A 20482-nucleotide genomic window follows, 5' to 3' on the forward strand; every position below is an offset into this window, starting at 1 on the left:
AAAGAGGGTTATAAAAAAGTACAACCCCCTCATTTTGAAGAAGTAGGAAACTTTAAAACTAAAAGTTTATTATATGAAATGTAATATCTTTATATGAATTTAAATTTAATATTAGGTTGTAAAAAAAAATTTTTATTAATTTATTACCCTCAGACTTAGGGTTGAAGATTAAACTTTTCAGGGCATTTTTGTTCCCACTCTTATTTAACATAAGCATGAACATACTTAATATTAGAGTTTGTAAGATGTCTGAAAGTGTCTTATCTGAAACACCAAAAAACCCATGGGGCGCCAATGTCATTTCACAATGGGACGGTTACATACAAAAAAGTGGCCAAAATAGGTTTCTTAGTACCTGCACAAAGTTGTTATTATTTTCAAAAAAATCATATAGTTAAGTGTGTATGTTCAAAGTTTTAGATAACTTTGATCTTTAGTTTTAAAAAAAATTTTTTAGCATAGGCGCTCATAAGATTTTTTCCGCTTAAAATTAGGGATACTCTATCAAAACCTAATCTAAAATAATCTAAAATTAAAAATACTCATAGCTAAAATAAAATAAACAGGTCCTCAAAATTATTTAGGAAAAAGGAGCCATTTGTGCTCTCTCTTTCTCTCTCTCTCTCTCTCTCTCTCTCTCTCTCTCTCTCTCTCTCTAAATTCTAAATTTCTCAAAAAAGTCAAATAAGTAGTTTTTAAGAAAAAATCACAACAAATCAGTGTTTTTTTAATGAATATTTTCCAAGTTATTTGTATTTTTTTAATACAAATTTTGCTTAACTATCATTTTTTATTATAATCATCATCAACTTCTACATTTATATTAAAGTTTTATTAAATTGATCTATATAGACGCCGTCATCTGATGTGTCATCATCATTTTCGTCGTTGCTTTTATTTACGTCTATTTTTTATAGTATAAAAGGTCAGTAAATTTCTTTGGAAGAATATGTTTTACTTTTAGATTTTATACTTAAAGATAATAAACTACTACTAGATCTGATGAGTCTGGGGACATAAATACCTCCTAAAAATTCACCACCTAGCCCAAATGCGTGGTGAATTTTCAATTATATTGTAGCAATAAGTTATTATATACCATAGATTTTCCTAATTCCGAACAGCTTTAGTTCACTTATTGTTACATCTGTTAATTTGTGGGATTTTTAAAAGGAAAACTGATTAATAAACTGGAAGACAAGGGTAATGGAAATATGAAAAAATGCTTTTAAAATATATATTGATAACATGAAATTTTTTAATTGCGAAAAAAACATTTTTTAAAACCGTGAAGAAAAAAAAAAACATAAAACCGATTTGAAAAAAAAAAAGTAAATTAATTTGCATATTGTTCGATCATGAAAGGATAAAAAAGATGGAAGTTCAACCGTATTTAAATACTCCTGGACTATAGTCCAACAAAAGGTTACAAGCATATATGCTTGTAACCTTTTGTTTCGTAAACAAAAAGAAAACGACATCAAGACTGTACTTAAACGCTTAATCTCTATACGTTGACGCAAATAGGTAGGTTTATAATTTAAAAATAGAGTATTTTGACGGTTCACCAATGATATTCCAGTTTGAACATTAAAAACGGCGACAACAAAACGACAAACAATAAATTTTTTTATAAACTTCAAATTAAATGAATGGAGTATTACAAACATGAATGAAACCATGATATACAGCTAATGAAACTTTAAGCTTTAATAATTTAGAAAACATTATTTTTAGATTTTTTTTAAAATTGTCTTAGTTGTCTTTTTTATCAAATGTCGTGTTTGAAGCAAAAAAAGAAGGTTAAACTAACATATACACTTAAAATAAAGTGGTTCAATTCCCAATTCCAAACATATTCCCAAGACGACTTGAAATTGCTTTGATATTTGCGGCTTGATGAACTTCCATCTGTTTTGTACTTCCGTGATTCGATGTAGAATTTGATGGTGATTATTTATCTGAAAAAAAAAGTCTGAAAAAAATTTGCAATACTTTGTAAGATATTTAAAAAACAGTACTTTTGGGCATAATTTAACTTTTAACTTCTTCAACTAACAAACGCTTTTTAACTAACAAACTTCTTTAACGAATTTCTAAACGTCTAGTTTATCTTGACGTTTGTTAATAAAAATGTCAAAAATTAAGAAAAATGAAGATCGCAAAAGGAAATTTAAACTTCGCATTGAGGCTTTCAATAATAAGATGTCAAATTCAGAAGCCACTTTATGGTATAACATTCCTAAAACAACTATTTTTTGCAGATTAAAAGGAATAAATGGAGCTTCTAGTGTTGGTAAGCCAAGAGCATTAAGCCAAGTAAAGACTTATAATTGAACTTGTACAGTTTACGAGTGACATTGGCTTCAGCTTAAAAAAAATAAATATTTTAACTGTAGTTGAAAACTATTTGAAAGAATATAAACAAACTCATTTATTCAAGACAGGTGAATTTACTCGAAAGTGGTACAATAGTTTCATGAGAAAATATGCAAAAAATATCTGTAAGAGCGGTGTCTTCGCAACCAGAAATTATTGATGAATGGTTTAGCCATGTGAACGCTGTTTATTGAGAGCATAATTTAATTGGAAAGTAGTTTCATGTGTTCAACTGTGATAAAAGTGGATTGAAATTTGATCAAGGTAAAGTCAACATTGTTTGTCGAAAAGGAACAAAAAATCTAAAGCAACTTGCCCCAACAAATGAAAAATAAATGACTACAAATTTAACTTGTTACAATGCTTTTAGAAATTTCCCTATCAAGTCATTTACAAAAATCAAAGTTTGAAGAAAGCTTGGGTTCTAAGTGGTGCTTCTGATATTTAGTATTCTACCAGCAAATCAGGTCGGATAGAAAGCAAAATTTTCATAAAATGGTTTTGTTCAATTTTTTTAGTTCACGCAAATAAATTTCAAGGATTTAAAATTCTATTTTTAGACGGCTATGCATCTCACACCAATTTTGAATTAAAAAGATTATCTGAATCAAACAACATAATTTCATTCCGATTGCCAGCTCACACAAGTTATTTTTTGCAATCTAGATATTAAAGTTTTCAAAACAGTAAAGGTGGAATGAAAGCGAATTGTAGAAGTTCACTAAGTTAGAAACTCTTTTTTAAGTTTAAGAAACCGGCAGTTTTCAGCCATGCTAAAAATCCTTATTGCAAATAAAGGCTTTAAAGCGGAAAATGCACGTAGTGGTTTTAAAAATACAGTTATGTTTTGACTCAATCGTTCAGAATAAAATCTAAATAAAATTGCAATCGGTGCTATTTTTCAAGATGTAACAAATGACAAAATTGAGGATTGATTTCTTGAAAGTCTACCGATTTACAAGTTTCACTCGATAAGGCTAATAGAACAAATTCAAAAAACTCTATTAATAGACTTTCAACAAAAGAAGTTTTGCTCAAAGTACTAGATAGCATCAAAAATCCCGTTAAACAAGCATCTTTTGATATTAATAAATCTGTGGTCAGTGTGCTTAGAAATAGATTAAAGCATCTTACTGGTAGTAAAGAAGATGAAAGTAAAGAAAAGGGAACAATTATTAAAAGAACAACAAGTTATAATATGACTGAACTATCTGCTATAGCTCAGGACGAAGCTACACAAGCTGCTAAAAAAAAAAAACTAGATGAAAAAGAAGCCAGAAAAATTATTAGAGAAAAAAAATTAGATTTAGCAATTCTCAAAGGACAAAAGTTTAAAAAAAAAGAAGAAAAAAAGCTTTTAAAACTCAAGAAACCCCGAAAACGGTCTCAGAAGTATAACGAACAATAAAGATATCTAATAGTCAAAATATTGAGTGTTTTCCTGCCGCCAGCTGTAAACTCAACCATATCAATTGTCTTTATATTTCCTTCAACATCCGAAGACGAAGCTACAAGCAGAAAATGGGTTGCATGTGAAAAGTGTTCTAATTGTTCGTATATTCCTTGTATTATCAATTATCACGAAACAATTGAATTCGCGTGCAAAGAGTGTGAATAACTATTATTAGTTTTTATTTTTGTAGCTTGATGTTTTAAAACAATATTTCTTGAACACTACAACTTTTTTATTATAATTTTTTTTAAATTATCTGTACAGTACAGCTTGGGTTATCGCCTCCGAATGAATTAGTATTCATTCGGAGATGGCAACCGCAGTACAGATTTGATGACTATACAGATAACAGACAAATACAGGTATATTACTGCAATACTATTTAATAAAAACTAACTGCGATACTATTTAATGGCGAAAAATAATGGCGAAAAATAATGGCGAAAAATAATGCCGTGGTTACTAAATGGTAAAAAAGCACTGCAAGCTTTCTATTTAATTAATGGGGGAGCATTTGCTAAGGCTGCAGCCAACCTGATACTAATAACTAAGATTTCTGCTGGTTAACAGTGGTTAACTGACAGAAACAAACAGTGAAGGTGAAATTATTTTTTTTTAAACTGATTACAAAATAATAATGGAAAACAGGATGGAAGACAGGATTTAATAAATAGATAAGTAAAAATCTTTTTACTTAACTCTAAGCTAAGGTCTACACTAGTATAAATTATTTACTATTTTAAATTGAATGTTATTTTTTGGGATTTGATATGTACTTTTCGGAATTAGAAACAGGTGTTTCTATTCCAAATAAAAACTTCACGTTTTAAAATTAAAAATTAACAATATTTTTATTATAAATATACTTGTTACTTGATATGGTTCGACTCAGTTTAGGTTCCAGTTTATTTATTTAAAAAAATTAATATGAAATTCAAAAAAAAAGAAGCGAAGTTATTCAACTTAAAGGGCAATTTTGTTCGGAATTAGGGAAATCTACGGTACAAACAGAAAATTAATAATTGCGACAAGTCTTGATAAAAAATATATACTTTAATGTAGTTATTCATACATGTAGTACTATTATACACTTTTAATACTAGAATGTGAAAAAAAAATTGCCTTGATAACGGGTAAAAATTATAAGTTAAAAAATACATTTTTTTGTAAAATTTTTAGTAAACTCAATAATTTAATTATTGATTTAATTTTTGTCTCAATGGCCAAATCCGAATAATTTTTGTCAAATCCGAATAATTTATTGAAGGCAGTTAATAAAGATATATCAAATTTATTATTTTTAGCAGAACCTCGTGCATTAGATATTTTTGATAAGTTTGTTATTGGTCCTCTTTGGAGACTCATCGAAGAAAACAAAAAATTTTTAGTATGAGTATGTTTTTATTTTGTTTAAAATTATCAGATCTTTGCGAAGACGCTTCTCCAATACTCAATCAAACACCTGTGTTTAATCCAAGAGATGTCAAAATATATAAAGATAAACTTTATGAAAAACTTTTTGAGGAGACTGGAAATATAGAATTTGATTTCTTAAAGCAGCACTTATTATAAATAATTTCCCATTCGCTTTTAATAATTCTTGATTTTTGAATAATAATTGAATACAAGCAATTGATCAGTCCCCAGGAGGTAAATATTGGAACTCAGATGATAAAATTTAAAAGGCTGCTGAAAATGTAGCAACAACTAACAAAGCTCTAGAAAGTGATTTTGCGATTCTGGATCTACTTATTTGGACAAAGCACTATACTAACAAAAATTAAATACGAACAATTCAAGCCTATACAATGTGGTACAGAAACAAAACCTTACATTGGTTGGATGAAAAATCAGAAGAAGAGTTAATATCAAAGAAGAAGAGTTAATATCAAAGAAGTCTTCTATTCTGATAGTAAAACAGCAACTCAAAAGCAAATTCAGAAAAGAAGGCATTGCTAACAGCAGAAGAAGCAAAAGATAAATCTTCAAAAATTGAAAATGATACTTTAAGGAAGCAAGTTATTAGAATTCAATTAGATTTTTATCGTTATGTGATGGGGGCAAAATGTTTATTAAAGCTGTTTTATAACACCAAAGTTTCTGTAAATAAACGTATTGATTTAAGTTCAGTTGAGTTGATAGAGAACCTGGTGACTGTCATTTGCACTTGCAATTTGCCTCCACCAGAAAAAGGAACCAATACATTAGAAGAAAAAAATGCAACGCAATCACTTGATTAAGAAATAAAAAGAAAAGTTGTTTACAACGTTAAAAGATTCTAGAATGTCACACCTTGCAAAACAAACAAAAAACTTCAGTTTCTGCCAGCTTTATTAGATGATCTAATTAGTTTAGTTAGGCGAGTTGTTCTCCATAAAATAAAAGAAATTGATGAAAAGTATTTTTGGTGTGAAGCAGATGTTGTTAAAATAGGTAAAGTTAAAATATTATTAGTTGATGAACCTGTCAATATTACTATTTAAATGTAAACAAAGAGTTTGTTATACTTTTTGCATGATCATCAAATTTTGCTTTTGTGTATTTTTTGACTGTGTTTTTTTCAACAGTGGTTATCGTTCAACTAAAGTTGATTTTGATCAATGAAAATGTCATCATTTAGAAATATAAACCTTGGCTTTTTACTAATGAAAATAAATACGATTATATCTTATTCACAAATACTAGTTTTAAAAGCAGTAAATTAAAGTATTAAACGAATTTTTATCTTTAATCAAGAAAATGTTATTAGCTTACATAAATTTTAGGTATATTAATGTTTTTCACCTGTTTTTTTGCGGAATCAAAAAAGGGGTTGCCTGAAATACAAGCCTTACTCAGTCTTACTCAAGGCCATACAAGTTTTACTCAGAGCCAGTGTGTAAGGGGTGGCATGTGGGTGCATAGAGACACAATACCCTCGACTCCCCTATACCATACATCCTTTTACGTAGGCAAATTAGGATCTTTAGTCAGAAAATTAGCTTTTTTATTGGTTAGATGATACGGTATGGTTGTTTTTTTTTAAAAGTTATTATTTATTCAAAAACATTTTGGTTTTAACAAGTATCTGTTAATTGTGATAAATTAATAGAACAAACATCAATACGGATTTTTTTAAACTACTTTTAAATAACCCCTCCCCCTCCCCATAAGCTTTTGTACACTATTTGAAAAACCCTTCCCATCTCCCCTATGAGCGTTCGTACTTTAAGGACGACCCCTTTTCTGAAATTGAAAGTTTTCGTACAACTTTACACTCTGTAAAATTGATTTAAAAATGCATTAAATCATTTTAAAGCTTTTTACGCAAATATGTCACTATTTCAATATTAATATAAAAAATCTTCATAGTAAATATATTTACAAAATTTTTTCAGAAATCATAACAGTAGCAATGTATAGGCATTTATCAAAAGCGTTTGTAAATTAAAAAAACATTTTATTTATACAAAACATTATAAAAACCTAAAAATTGTAATGTTATAAATGTCGAATAAATGTAAAGCTATGAAAAAATAAACAAAAAACAAAAACAAAAAAACAACGTTAAAATAACAATGAACCAAAGAAAAAGCGCATGTCGTTAGCATGTTTGCGTATTTGAACCAATACATTCTGATATATATGTGATTTGAAATAAATAAACACTAAATATATAGTATATAAACACTAAACAGAAAGAATACAATTGTTTAAAAAAAAGTTTTGAGTAGAAAAATTCTAAAAAATTAACCGTTATTTATAGAAATTTGCAATTCAATTCGCTTTACAACACAGTAAACAGCAATTTATAAGGATTATTTGCCTTGCTTCATTTGCAACTGCATCTTCTCAATCATTTCTTGCATACGTCGAAGCTTAGAAAAAGAATACATTATACAAACATCATATATATATATATATATATATATATATATATATATATATATATATATATATATATATATATATATATATATATATATATATATATATATATATATATATATATATGTATATATATATATATATGTATGTATGTATGTATGTATGTATGTATATATATATATATATTTAAATACAGTCGCGATTAATAGTTTGGAACATTTTTAAATTTGCAGAAAATTTGAAATATTTATTTAGAAATATTTTTCTACATTGAAAATTTTGAGCATTATTATTATATACACGCGAAATGTTATGTTATAAACACTAAATTTGTTTTAGACATAGCTTGTTGTTATTTTATCAAAAAATAAAAAAATAGTTATAGGAAAAACTAATGAATTAACAAACGTGCTCTATTAATCTATGTGAACAAGGATTGACCCTGACCTCTATTGCTGCACGTTTTAACGTAACACATAGCTGCATTATAAAAACGATATCGAAAAACTGGTGGTTTTAAAAGCAAAGCTAGAACTGGACGATCAAAGGTGACTGCTCAAAGGTGACTGCTTTAAGGGCAAATAATTGCATTCATCGTTATGCAAAAGCACATCCGTTTGCCAGTGCTTCTGAAATTTCATCTGAGATATTTTCAAATGATGTTAACCAAGTGTTGTGATAATTATAAGACGTTTGTGCAAACAACTTAACTTAAATAGCCATGTTCCGGTAAAAATACCTTGCCTTGATCAAAAAATATTAGAGACCGTATTGCCCTTTGTCAAAAGTACAAGCACTGGTCAGCGAAAGATTTAAAGGATGTAATATTTAGTGATGAATCACTAATCGAACAATTTGGTTGTTGTTCTACAAGTGTTAGACGCTCGCCTTGCCAACGATACAACCCCCAGTATTTGCAATAAATCAACCCTCGGAATTAGGGTCAGCATTCGGCAATGCCGACCTCGAAGTGTTTGAGGTCGGCAAAAATCGCCGACCTCGCTTTTATCTCTTATGGTAACCCCTTTGTATCAATTTTATTTGCCAACCTGATGCCGACCTCTAACAATTTGAGGTTGGAAATGTATTGCCGACCTTATTTTTCCTAATTCCGAGGGTTGATATATATATATATATATATATATATATATATATATATATATATATATATATATATATATATATATATATATATATATATATATATATATACAGACCAGTTCATAGTAAAAGATTTTTAAAAACCTAAGTGGTCTTATTCCAATAATTATTGACAGCTCAATTAACTTTAATTTTCTGCTTTTGCCAACAAATCTATTAAATTTGATAAAATAACTCATAAGATTACTGCATAGTTCTTGTTTTATTTTTGTTAAGAGTCAAGTTTGTTTTAATTGGGCTTTAGGCTTGGTATTATTAGAGAAAACAAAATCAGTGTATCTAAGTTTGAATGTATTTACATATATTTTTTTTATTTAGTATTTATATTTTATAGGTTTATAAATATATATATTATGTTGTATTTTTTTATTTTAAGTGAAATAATAATATATAAAAATAACTGAATCTAAGTCAAAATGAAATCAGAAACTGATTTAACAAATTTAATAAGCTATTTGATATTATGCAGAATGTGACATCATCATGTCAATTGTGACAGACTTATAAAAATCTCACAAGATATAAAATTTAATAAAACAATCATACTGGGTGATTCAAACTTATAGCATATGAATTTCAGGGTCTTCATTGTATCTTCCTTTTCATTATTACCGTTTACAGCGGATGGCCATATACTACTTACAGTTTTTTTTCCTCAAAAACTCCAATGTGCAAAAAATTTGGCATACTCTATGTACTCATATGCGGTAGTGGTGTAGTGGTAGAGCGCTCGCTTCATAAGCGAGAGGTTCCGAGTTCGATCCCCACCACGTCCCTGGTAGTACCGCGCTCAACTTGTTTCTCCGCGTAGCAGCCTTGTTCGTCAAGGTTAATGTTTCGAAGTTAAAAAATTGAGAGAGGGTTATAACCACAACTAAGTAGCCTCCTCGTCTGTAGTGGCCTTCTGGGCCTTGGGGAGATGAATTAACAAAAAAAAAAAAAAAGTGAAATAGTTATAAGCAGAAAAATGTGTAAAAAATAACTTTTAAATAAATAATAATTTTTTTTTGTTCTTGTAACTCTGACTTATGACTTTATAGTTTTTATTGGTTTTAACTAAAAATATTTAAAGTTTGGTGTCTAAAAGTAAAAAAAATTAAAGATATACCAAACAAAAAAAATTTCAGAAATATTTCTGCTTTACTAAAACATTAAAATGACTCCTGAAGAAAAATTGCAAATTTAGTTAACATTATTGTGATGCAATAAACAGAGCTAAACTTGATATGAATATATGCCTACAAAGTGCAAGAGGTGAAAAACGTGGAAGATCATACATCACTACACAAAGAAATGAATGGACAATACCTAACATTTGTGTCAAAAGCCACAAAAAAAGTACCAAAACACTTTCTAAAATTATACAATAAGAAAGTATAACAATTTTTAACAGAACTACAGACCTGCAAAGAACCTGCTAAACTTACTCCAGAATTGAAATCAAAACATTTCAATTGGGCTAAACAACACTAACATGTTTCCTAAAGAAAAGGAAGAAAAGGGAAAAAGTTATTTATTTAGTTTGTAAATTGTAATGTGACTGATTGTTTATTGTAATGTGAGTGACTGAAAACTGAGCTTTTGCATTATTATTATTTTTATTTTTTCAGGTTTTTTAGATGAGTCCTAATTTGAAATATTGATGATTAAAAACTTAATGACTAAGTTTTTTTTGTTATACACGGAAAATTTTAAAATTGTGTTACACTGTGGACTAGAGGGTAGTTTAGGTTTGATGGAGTGTCACCTGGGGTTTTTTCACTAATAAATTGTTGTTATCACTATAGTAACATGATTTAATTGTAATTAAAATTAGTTTCACTTGTGAAAACAGTTAAATTGTTAAACCAATTTTCACATAAAATGTGCAAATGAGTAAGTAAAATTAATATGCGTTCCGAATTTTACGTAACTCTTTTATTTACCAGATAATCATTTAAAATAAATTTTAAATTTGCCTAAAAACGTTACTGTTACAAATTGAGTATAGTAGACTACTAATTGAACTGCTTCAATGTAATAAAACATAAAAGCGCTTCTCTGTTAATAAAAATTGTCTGGATATTACTCTTTGCCTAATATTACAGGGTGCGGGAAAAGTTCGGAAACTTTTTATGCTTTAAAATTTTTATTGAGTAAAACAATGTTTTATTAATACTTTTATACTGTTGAATTTGTTACTCAATTCTCTCTTGAATGATTTATTAAACGTTCTTAAATGTTTTATTTTCAGATGTCTATCGAACGTGAAAACATTTGTACGCCTATAATTTCCCTGCATCAGCAAAGTAAACATCAAATCGAAATTGTGCGTTTTGTGAAATTGTGCGTGAAAAATTTTTCAGCGTTGAGCAAGCCCACAATGTCCAAAATGATCGTGTACATGCTTCAGGGTCTTCTGAGGCTAACAAAAAATGTCGCATCGTTTCACACACCCAGAAGCCAGCTGGAGTGATGGTTTGGGCGGGAGTGACATTTTTGGGCAAAACAGAGCTTATTTTTGTCGAAAATGGAATCAAAATCAATGCCAACAACTGACATTCTTCAAGCTGTAGTGTTGTCTTGGACCCAACAAACCTATCCGAACCAAAATTGGATCTTTCAACAAAGTTCTGCGCCAGCACACCGAGCAAGAATGACACAAGAATTTTGTAAAAACAATTTTCCAGCAATGGCCGCCATATTCGCCCGACTGAACCCACTCGACTACGCCATCTAGGGGATTCTAGAGGCAAAGGTTTGTTCTAAACCATACAAGTCGGTAGAGTCGTTGAAGCGCGATTTGGTGAAAGCGTGGAGCAAAATCGATGAAAAAATGGTGCGCGATGCAATTGATCAGTTCCCGCGGAATCTCAGAGCTTGTATCAGAGCAAATGGAGGAATTTTTAAAAATGAACTTTTGTAATTAAAATTGTATATATATTTTTTGATGTTCTTAGGTTATTATATTTTTTTTGACTAATAAAATTGTAATACAATCCTTTATTAAAATGTTTCCGAACTTTTCCCGCACCCTGTATAATATTCAATAAATAAAAATACCAAATATATCATGTCTGGAAACAGTTTCTTACATGATTCAGTTTATGGAGTGTGTTGGGTTGAAAAAAGTGCTAGATCTAAGTTGCTATCAGAAGTCATCACCCAAATACAAGATATGATCTAACTCTACATATATGATGGTTATGATAAAAATATTATGGCTTTTCCTAATGTCATATGTGGAATTGTAAACAAAATTTATACCTTCTTAAGAGCAGCCATACTTCTAGAGGATCATAGGAAGTTCAAGTTGCTAAGGTATTTTATATACTAATATACTTTATATACTTTATGTTTGAATCAATTTGTTTCATACTAATACTATAGTAAAGTATAAATAACAAAGGACCACCCATATAAAACATCCACAAAAATTTCAGCCTTTTAAAATAACATTGAAGTCTTTGTGTTTAAATATATAATATTTCAATGTTATATAAAAAAGTTGAAATTTTTTTATACATATAAAATTATTATACATTTAAACATTATTATAGACTATAAAGATTGTCCTTTACTCCTGCTCATTGGTGGCAGAAAATACAACAAATGATTATATACAATATACAGTATTGGACAAAACATTTGCAACCAAGATCGAACAATGCTAAAAAGTGTTCCTAATTTTACATGTCTTAAAAACGAAACGAACTATACTACCACAGCAAACAGTTCAGGAGCCTGGAGTCATAGCATGCCATGACATGAGCAATCAGCTGACAGGTGACAGCACACAGGTAGAATTTCGTTGACAAGTGCCATTTTGCAGCGGACAAAACAAGTGCAACTTTTTTGGTTTGTTTCGTTTTCTTAAGTCTGGTCCGTGTCAACGTCACAGAAGTTTTTTAATAATTAAAGGAAGTATCCAGAAGTTTCCAGAAGCATGCAGAAGCTTCCAGAAGTTTTCAGAAGAAGCATCTGGAAGCATCCAGTAGCATCCAGAAATATCCAGAAACATTCAGAAGCATCCAGACGCATCCAGAAGCTTCCAGAAGCATCTAGAATCATCGAAAAGAAGCATCTAGAATCTTCCAGAACAGGTTCACACAGGTTTATTTTACTATATAAGAGACATGTAAATCGACATGTAATTCAGTCAGTATAAGGAAGTCAATCAGTCAGTATTATCAAGACAGTTTATCAAAGTGAGTTTTATCAAAGTGTTTTATCGAAGAACATCAATACAAGAAGTGAAATACAACAAGTGTTTCATTACATCAATACAGTCCACATCCAACCAAGACGTTGTGTTCCACAGAGCATTATTGTATCATCACAAGGTAAATGTAACACGGTAAGCCTTGAGAAGTGTGATTATTTTTTTTTATTATTTTTATGACTTCAAGTGCAAAAATGGCTCCCGACAGTCTTGGATTGGAACTAAGAAAGAAAATTATTGGCGATTACGTAAGTGGAATGTCACAAAGTATTTGTGATAAATACCGCGTAAAAAAATGGACTGTATCAAGACTATGTTCCAAATATCGTTCTACGGGAAAGTTGGCAGCAGATAAAAAAGGTGGAAGACCGCGTTCCACCACTTCTAGAGAGGATTCTATGATCGTCAGATCCGTCAAGAAGGATCCCTGGATATCATCAGTCGAGATACAAAAGCAATTAGAGCTGCCTGTACCGAACCGAACAATCAGACGACATGCTGTTGAAGCCGGATTGTTTTCACTAAAAAACCAGAAGAAAACACTCCTGTTTGCTAGATCTCATATTGACTGGAATGTGCAGAAATGGCGAACTGTCCTGTTCAGTGATGAATCGAAGTTCAACATCATTGGGAGCAACAGCATTTGCCGTGTACGTTGACCGTCCGGAGAAACGCCTCAATTTACGTTACTGGCATAAGACCGTGAAGCATGGTGGAGGCAATGTAATGGTCTGGGGGTGTTTTTCTGCTAATGGTCTAGGTCCAATACATTGAAACGATGGAATAATGGACTGTTTCATTTTTATAAAAATATCCTGAAAGATGTAATGTTACCTCATGCTGAATGGAATATGCCAATAAAATGGGTTTTTCAGCAAGACAACAATCCGAAACACACTGCAAAAGTAGTCAAGCAGTGGTTTCAAGACAACCACCTATCGGTGATAATTTGGCCGCCTCAATCTCCGGATCTCAACCCTATCGAGAACCTGTGGGAGATCGTCAACCGCAGAATTAATCATGAAGGTGTTCGTAATAAGGATCAACTGTTTGAACAAATCCAAAAGGCCTGAGCAGCCTTTCCACAAAGTTTCATTGATCACCTGATCGAATCTATGCCTAGAAGATGCAAGGCTGTGATCGACAACAAAGGATTCGCCACGAAATATTGATAGCGAAAACCAGCTTGGTCAACATTTTGTCGAGTTGCACTTGTTTTATCCAGAAGGAAATCAACTTTTTTTAATACTTTTAATTAATTTATTAATTTTCGTGTACAAATAATGAACTTTGTGATGAATAAAACTTGAAGAACTTTGTCTCTAAACAGTTACATAGTTATTTCTCTAAATTGAAAAAATGCAGCACTTTTATATAAAGAAACTAAATTGGCATTATTTGGTTGCACTCGTTTTGTCCGATACTGTATATTTAGATATATAATATAACTAAAACAAATTGTTACAAACAAATCTCTATGCACAATTATTTGTTAAGTTCTAGTTAGTTAATTTTTAATTTTGTTGATTTGTAAGCTGAAATGCTTTAGATTGATTAAGCCAAGAAAAGGCGATCTGCAGATCCATGTTTGGGTATCAGTGTTCTAACATTTACTGAACCGAAAGAGTCTGCAAACATATGCAGCACTTGTTTTCTTGTTACTGGACGAGGCATTTCTCATCAGTGTACACAAGCTACTGCTGTAGACAACTTGATTGGCCACTGTTTACAATTAGGAGAATATGCAGAACAAATAACCAGTGCTATAATTAAAAGATGGAGAGCGAAGGTATAAAAAAAGGGACAGGTTTCAAACTAAAAACACAAGGAACACCTATTTCTGTTATATAAATTGTAACAGATGTTACAACAACTTTCTCTTCTAACAGTCATGGAATTTTTCTCTTCAACAGTCTTCCTTGAACTTTCTGACAATGTAACAAAAAAACTTTGTTCTACAATTAGAACAGGATTAAATGGAAGAGACAGTTGAAGAAAATAGTTCAAAAACTAGATAATCCTAAAGTACAACATGATAAGTTTTATAGTGTAGAGGAATTTGAATTTGTTTCTAACCAGAATGAACCTATCATAAAAGATTTAGTTTATATTAAAAATCCTTCTGATTTAATCCTGCATATTATTAAAGAAAGAGGTATAAATCCATGTGTAGGTTTTGCAAGAGTATCTTTAAATGGCAGAGGAGTATCTTTAAATGGCAGAGGAGTATCTTTAAATGGCGTATATTACAAATGGATCCATTAGATCTTCCATGAAGGAACTTGATAATATTTAAAACAACAGTATATCTGAACATGGATAAAAATACTTTGCTAGAAAATTTAGATGCTCCGCCTGAGCTGCATCTTCTTATTGGAGCAGTGGATGAGATAGCAGGATTTCTTACAACTGAGTGGGATGGTTTTGAGTTGTGGTTAAAAAAACACTATATGATAAAAAGAGGATATCATGGAGTTGGATGGGATGTTAATAATGCAAACAAAATTTTAAAATTACTTGATTCACTTCAACTTGAAGTGCAACTTAAAGTACCATATCTACTTCCTGTAGTCCAAAGCTTAAGAACTTTTAATTCTGTAAAAGAAGCTTGTTTTGGAAAAAAATTCAGAACATAAAATATCATTGTTAAGAGATGCTTTTCTATGCCTACAAGAAACAGCCTCTTCGCTTGGAAAGTCACTAATAGTTTCATAAAAAGTCCACACTATATGTTGCCATGTTTTTCCTTTTGTAAAGAATGTAGGATGTGGCTTGTCAAAGTATACAGAACAGTGCGGTGAAGCAATTCATAGTTTAAGCCTACATGGCAACGATATAAACGCAGTATAGATCATAAAGATTATGGAGATAGATTGAAGATTGATAGATTGCTGTTGTTGATTTTGGAATTAAAAGATTATAATACTTAATTTTATACTGAGATTATATTTAGTAAAAATTTTTTAGTAAAAAATTTTTTACTAAAAATTTCATTATATTGTTAAATAAAGCTGTCTTATAAAAAATCATGAGATTGGAGCAAACTTTTTTTCAAATAAAACCCAAAACTTTTGACAACCCAGGCCCACCTCAGTTAAATGTGTTTTCGAAAAACACATTTAACTGAGGTGAAAACTAAATTAAAAATAATTTATAGATTTCAAATTTCATTAAAAAATACTTTGATATCCAGGAGCTGTGGCTATGTAAAATTAACAAACCCCCTCATTTTTTAACTGGGGGAGGGGGTTCAGAATTTTGTGTTTTTTTTTACTCTTAGCAAGTGAAACTAATTTTAAATATGATTAAACCATGTTAGTTTAATGAAAACAATATTTTATCAGTGAAAAAATCCCAAAAGACGTTCCATCAAACCTAATATGCCCTCTGGTCCACAGTGGTTATATTGATTTGGACATGTAAAGAGGTAGATTATTTTATTGGAGTTTCTGCTTTTATTATTATCATTATCTAATTTTAAATTCATAATTTTAACTTGCACCTTAGCAACAAGAAAGTAACTTATTAAAAAAAAAAAATACTTTAAAAAAAACAAAAAAAAAAAAACAGGCATAGATTTTTGTCAACAAATTGTCAAAAAAAGTCAACAAATTGTAAAGTATGGCTAAAAATAAAAGATATGAGAACTGGAAAAGTAATTTAACTAAAAAGTGTTCAAAAATGTTGAGCAATCAAGAAATTTTGCAGAATATAATAAAAACCAAAACAAAAAGAAACAAAAATAAAATTCCCATTAGAAAGTCCATTGAGAAAAGAAATTAAACAATAAATTTATTAAATATTGTAGAAAATGAAAGTATAAAAAACAATTTAGAAATATAAAATTTAATGCTAATCTTCTCTTTTCACTCTAAAAACATTGGAAAAAACATGTCTGCTATTGTGTCATTATAGAAATAAGTTTTAATGTACTGAGTGCAACAGTTGTTTCTCAATAACTCTGAATTTTTATAAATAAAACTATTTTTTGTCTAAGGTTAAGTATTATTGTGTACCTTGACTCTTAAATAAAATATTGAAAGGGCCATTATCAATTCTTCTAGAACTTTCCAGGTCTTTTTGAAATTCTGATTTAATGCCTCATAACAATTGTCACTGTTTATATTTTTAGACCACTGGAAATAACCATGAAATTGTGAAATGTTTTTAGGCAAACATATATATATATATATATATATATATATATATATATATATATATATATATATATATCTATATATGCTCATTAAATGTTGTCCTTATAAATGATGATAGCAATAACCTCATTAATTACCTCAAGTTCTTTTGCTTTAAGCATTTGATCCTTGTCTTCAGCTGAGCCATCATTAGCATCATGCATTTCAGATGAAACTCTAAAGCAAAAAATGAAAAATAATTTTTATAATGTATATTATATATAAGCAAATTTATAATTAAAAAAAAAATGAAACTATATGATCACCGCTTTGGCTTGGATCCTGGAGTTCCTGGAGGTGTACTGAGTCGTTGGGCACGGTAATTTTCATAATGGTAATCTTGAGTAACTTCTTTCAAATCTTGCATGTATGTACTGCAAAAAAAAATTAGGATTAGGTTTAATTTCAAATACAAAAAAGGTTTCATTTCAAAAGCGGCTCTTATTTTTTTTAAAAAATATTTTTTTCAACTTAATTTTAATTTTAGATTAATAAATTAAAAAAAGACATCAAAATTATTTTTTTATAATTTTTGATATTACTATAGTTTGAACCCATCAATGAAATAAGAAAAACATAATAAAAGTGCATTTTTGTTTAAGCATAAACATTTATATTGAAGGCCTGTTGACAAATAAATTAACTTATTCCATAGACAAATTAATTACAAAGAAAAAATAGAACATTAATTATATAAAAAACAGACAAATATTTATATATGTAATTCTCTCTCAATATTATTAGTATTAGCATTGAGAGAGAATTATCACAACTAAAAAAAGAGTAGCTTCCTTAACAATATTGGCTTCTTTAGTCTTAGAAATCTAAATACATTTAAAAAAAAAAAAAAAAAATTTAATGCATAATTTATTATTTTGTAGAAAAAAAACTTAAAATTTAGCTTCACTTTAATTTACTTTTGACTAGTCTTCTACAATCAAGATAAATTTTTCTTTGGATCAACTTTGTTGTTTACAATCCATAAACAAGTATATGAGCTTTCTTACCTCAATGTAAGTATCTTTTTTAAAGAATGTTTGTCTCACAAACTCTGCTTGTTTTTTGATTAGAAAACAACCCTAATGCATTTAAGTTAAAATTTTGAGCTTTTTAAAACTGAGTTAGCGGATTCTTTCTGCTCATCCAGACGATACCACCTTTGTAGCAACCAGCAAGGTCTCACTACAATGGTCTTCTAGTATGTTTCCTAGTATTCCCATGTAAATGGCAAGTTCCAGATTTTTTAATTTTTTGATCAGGAAAAAAATTATTTTGATATCTATTTTCAATATAAATTTATTTTATTAAGAAAAACTAAATTTTAACACATTAAAATTTTTATCAATAAAAAAATGAACATCTTATAAACAGATATAGAACTGTTTATAAATAGTTATGCAGCTTTTTGACCAATATTAGCACATAGCTTATAAAACTTTTTGTTCAATATAAACACTTATTGAACTCTTAAAAAATTATAGAAAGAATGCTTTAAAATACAGCATTTTATTTATAAACAAAACTATTGAAAAGAACAATTACCTAATTAATTAACTATATAATAATATAAAAAAGGAAACCAAAAGTAATTAAAGTAAAAAAATAATTAATATATTTACATGAGCATTGTTCTTAACTTAACAAAGTCACTGTGAGCAGGGTTTTCAACTAAAAATAAAAATGAATAACTTTTATATCAAGTAGATAAATAATTACTAAAAAAGTTTAAAAAAAATTAGTTAAAATAAAAATGATATAAAATAAATTACTTTCTACAACGCCCCAAGGATATTGCCTCCCTCTGACCTTCTTTCCTTTAATATCAATAATACAGTTACTTCCCACCACAGCATAGGGTACTGCCATCTAAAGAGTATAAAAAAATTCAAATGGTCCTTTTTTTTTTAGCTTCTATCATCAAAATAAACACTGGTTAAAACTTTTTTATTTTTTTTTCAAAATGAAGTTTAGCTACCTTTAGTTCTTTTGCAAGCTGTTTAAATTCTTCGTCTTCTTCGTCTTCATCACAATCTGGGAAATTATATATCTTTATTTTCCTTTCACGAATTTCAGATATAACCTTAAATAAAATATGTTTATTATGTTTTATTATTTAAATTTAAAACTATTTCAACTCTTATACCATGCTTATGGTATTTAAAACAACAATAACGCCATCACAACAATAATCTTAATGATATTTGAGTAAGATTTTGTTAGCATATAAAAAGTTTAGAGCATTTTTTTAAAATATTATTATTATACTATTATACTTAATTTAAACGAATATTTATACAGAGTAGAGATTTATTTAATATCACTACTCTGTATAAATAATTAAAGTAACATAAAAAAAAAACAACTTTTCAAAAGATGTTTTTTTATGTTACATTAATTATTGAAACCATTGAGTTAAAGATATTACCTTTGAAAAAGGTAAATTTTTAGGGTAAATAATCATAAGTTAATATTTAATGTTAACCACATTGCAACCAAAAAAGAACCAAAGAACAACCTTTTTTATGAACTGGTTAGCTGATTCAAATTCAATGAAGTTGTTTAAGCTAGTTGTGCTTTGGGTGAAGAAAAAATAGTTTAGAGTTAACTTTAGAGCTTTAAAGGCCAACTCTTGGTTGTTACATTAAGAATACACACACTATTAAAATTTCTAATATTTAAGAAGTTTATCAGTTCCAAAATGCCAATCCTGTGCTTATGTATGGTTTTTTAAAACTTTGTCATTCTACTTTAGTACTTTTGTATTAGGAATAAATGTTTTGTGTTTCATATAATTACCAGGATACTGGTAATAATAAAGGTGTATCAGTATTTGTTTTACAATAATAAATTATTGTAAAACAAATCATTTGGTATCATCATTTCTAACATGTTGTTATGTTTTTTAAATATATCATACTATTTGATTTTGTTGCTGAGCTAACAAAATGCTAAAAATTCTTAACAATATACTAATAATAATCTATACTTATTATTAGTAGATTTAGTATTCACAACAAAATTCTGTAAACGGGTTTTGGTGTATACAATATGAAATACAATGGCTCTTTAGTCATTACTAATTATGATTTAACAGTTGCAGTAGTGGTGTAGTGGTAGAGCGCTAGCCTATAAGCGAGAAGTTCCAAGTTTGATCCTTACTATGTCCTTAGTAGTACCGCACTCAACTTGTTTTTCCGCGCAGCGGCCTTGTTTGTCTAGGTTTAT

The 20482-nt window shown here is 29.1% G+C and overlaps 1 protein-coding gene across 1 annotated transcript in view; it reads right to left on the minus strand.

Annotated features, from left to right (window-relative positions):
* Nucleotides 1-7119: 7119 nt before the first annotated feature.
* LOC100213958 (septin-1) overlaps nt 7120-20482 on the minus strand; it is a 45536-nt gene continuing 32173 nt past the window's right edge. The window contains exons 6-11 of the mRNA XM_065807775.1: nt 19233-19337; nt 19027-19123; nt 18877-18925; nt 17524-17631; nt 17356-17434; nt 7120-7689 (exon numbers count right to left, since the gene is read on the minus strand). Of these exons, the coding sequence (XP_065663847.1) occupies nt 7630-7689; nt 17356-17434; nt 17524-17631; nt 18877-18925; nt 19027-19123; nt 19233-19337 (498 nt within the window). The 3' untranslated portion in view covers nt 7120-7629. The remainder of the gene's footprint in view (nt 7690-17355; nt 17435-17523; nt 17632-18876; nt 18926-19026; nt 19124-19232; nt 19338-20482) is intronic.

The sequence above is a fragment of the Hydra vulgaris genome, chromosome 10 (assembly GCF_038396675.1).
Source record: "Hydra vulgaris chromosome 10, alternate assembly HydraT2T_AEP".
Taxonomy (NCBI): domain Eukaryota; kingdom Metazoa; phylum Cnidaria; class Hydrozoa; order Anthoathecata; family Hydridae; genus Hydra; species Hydra vulgaris.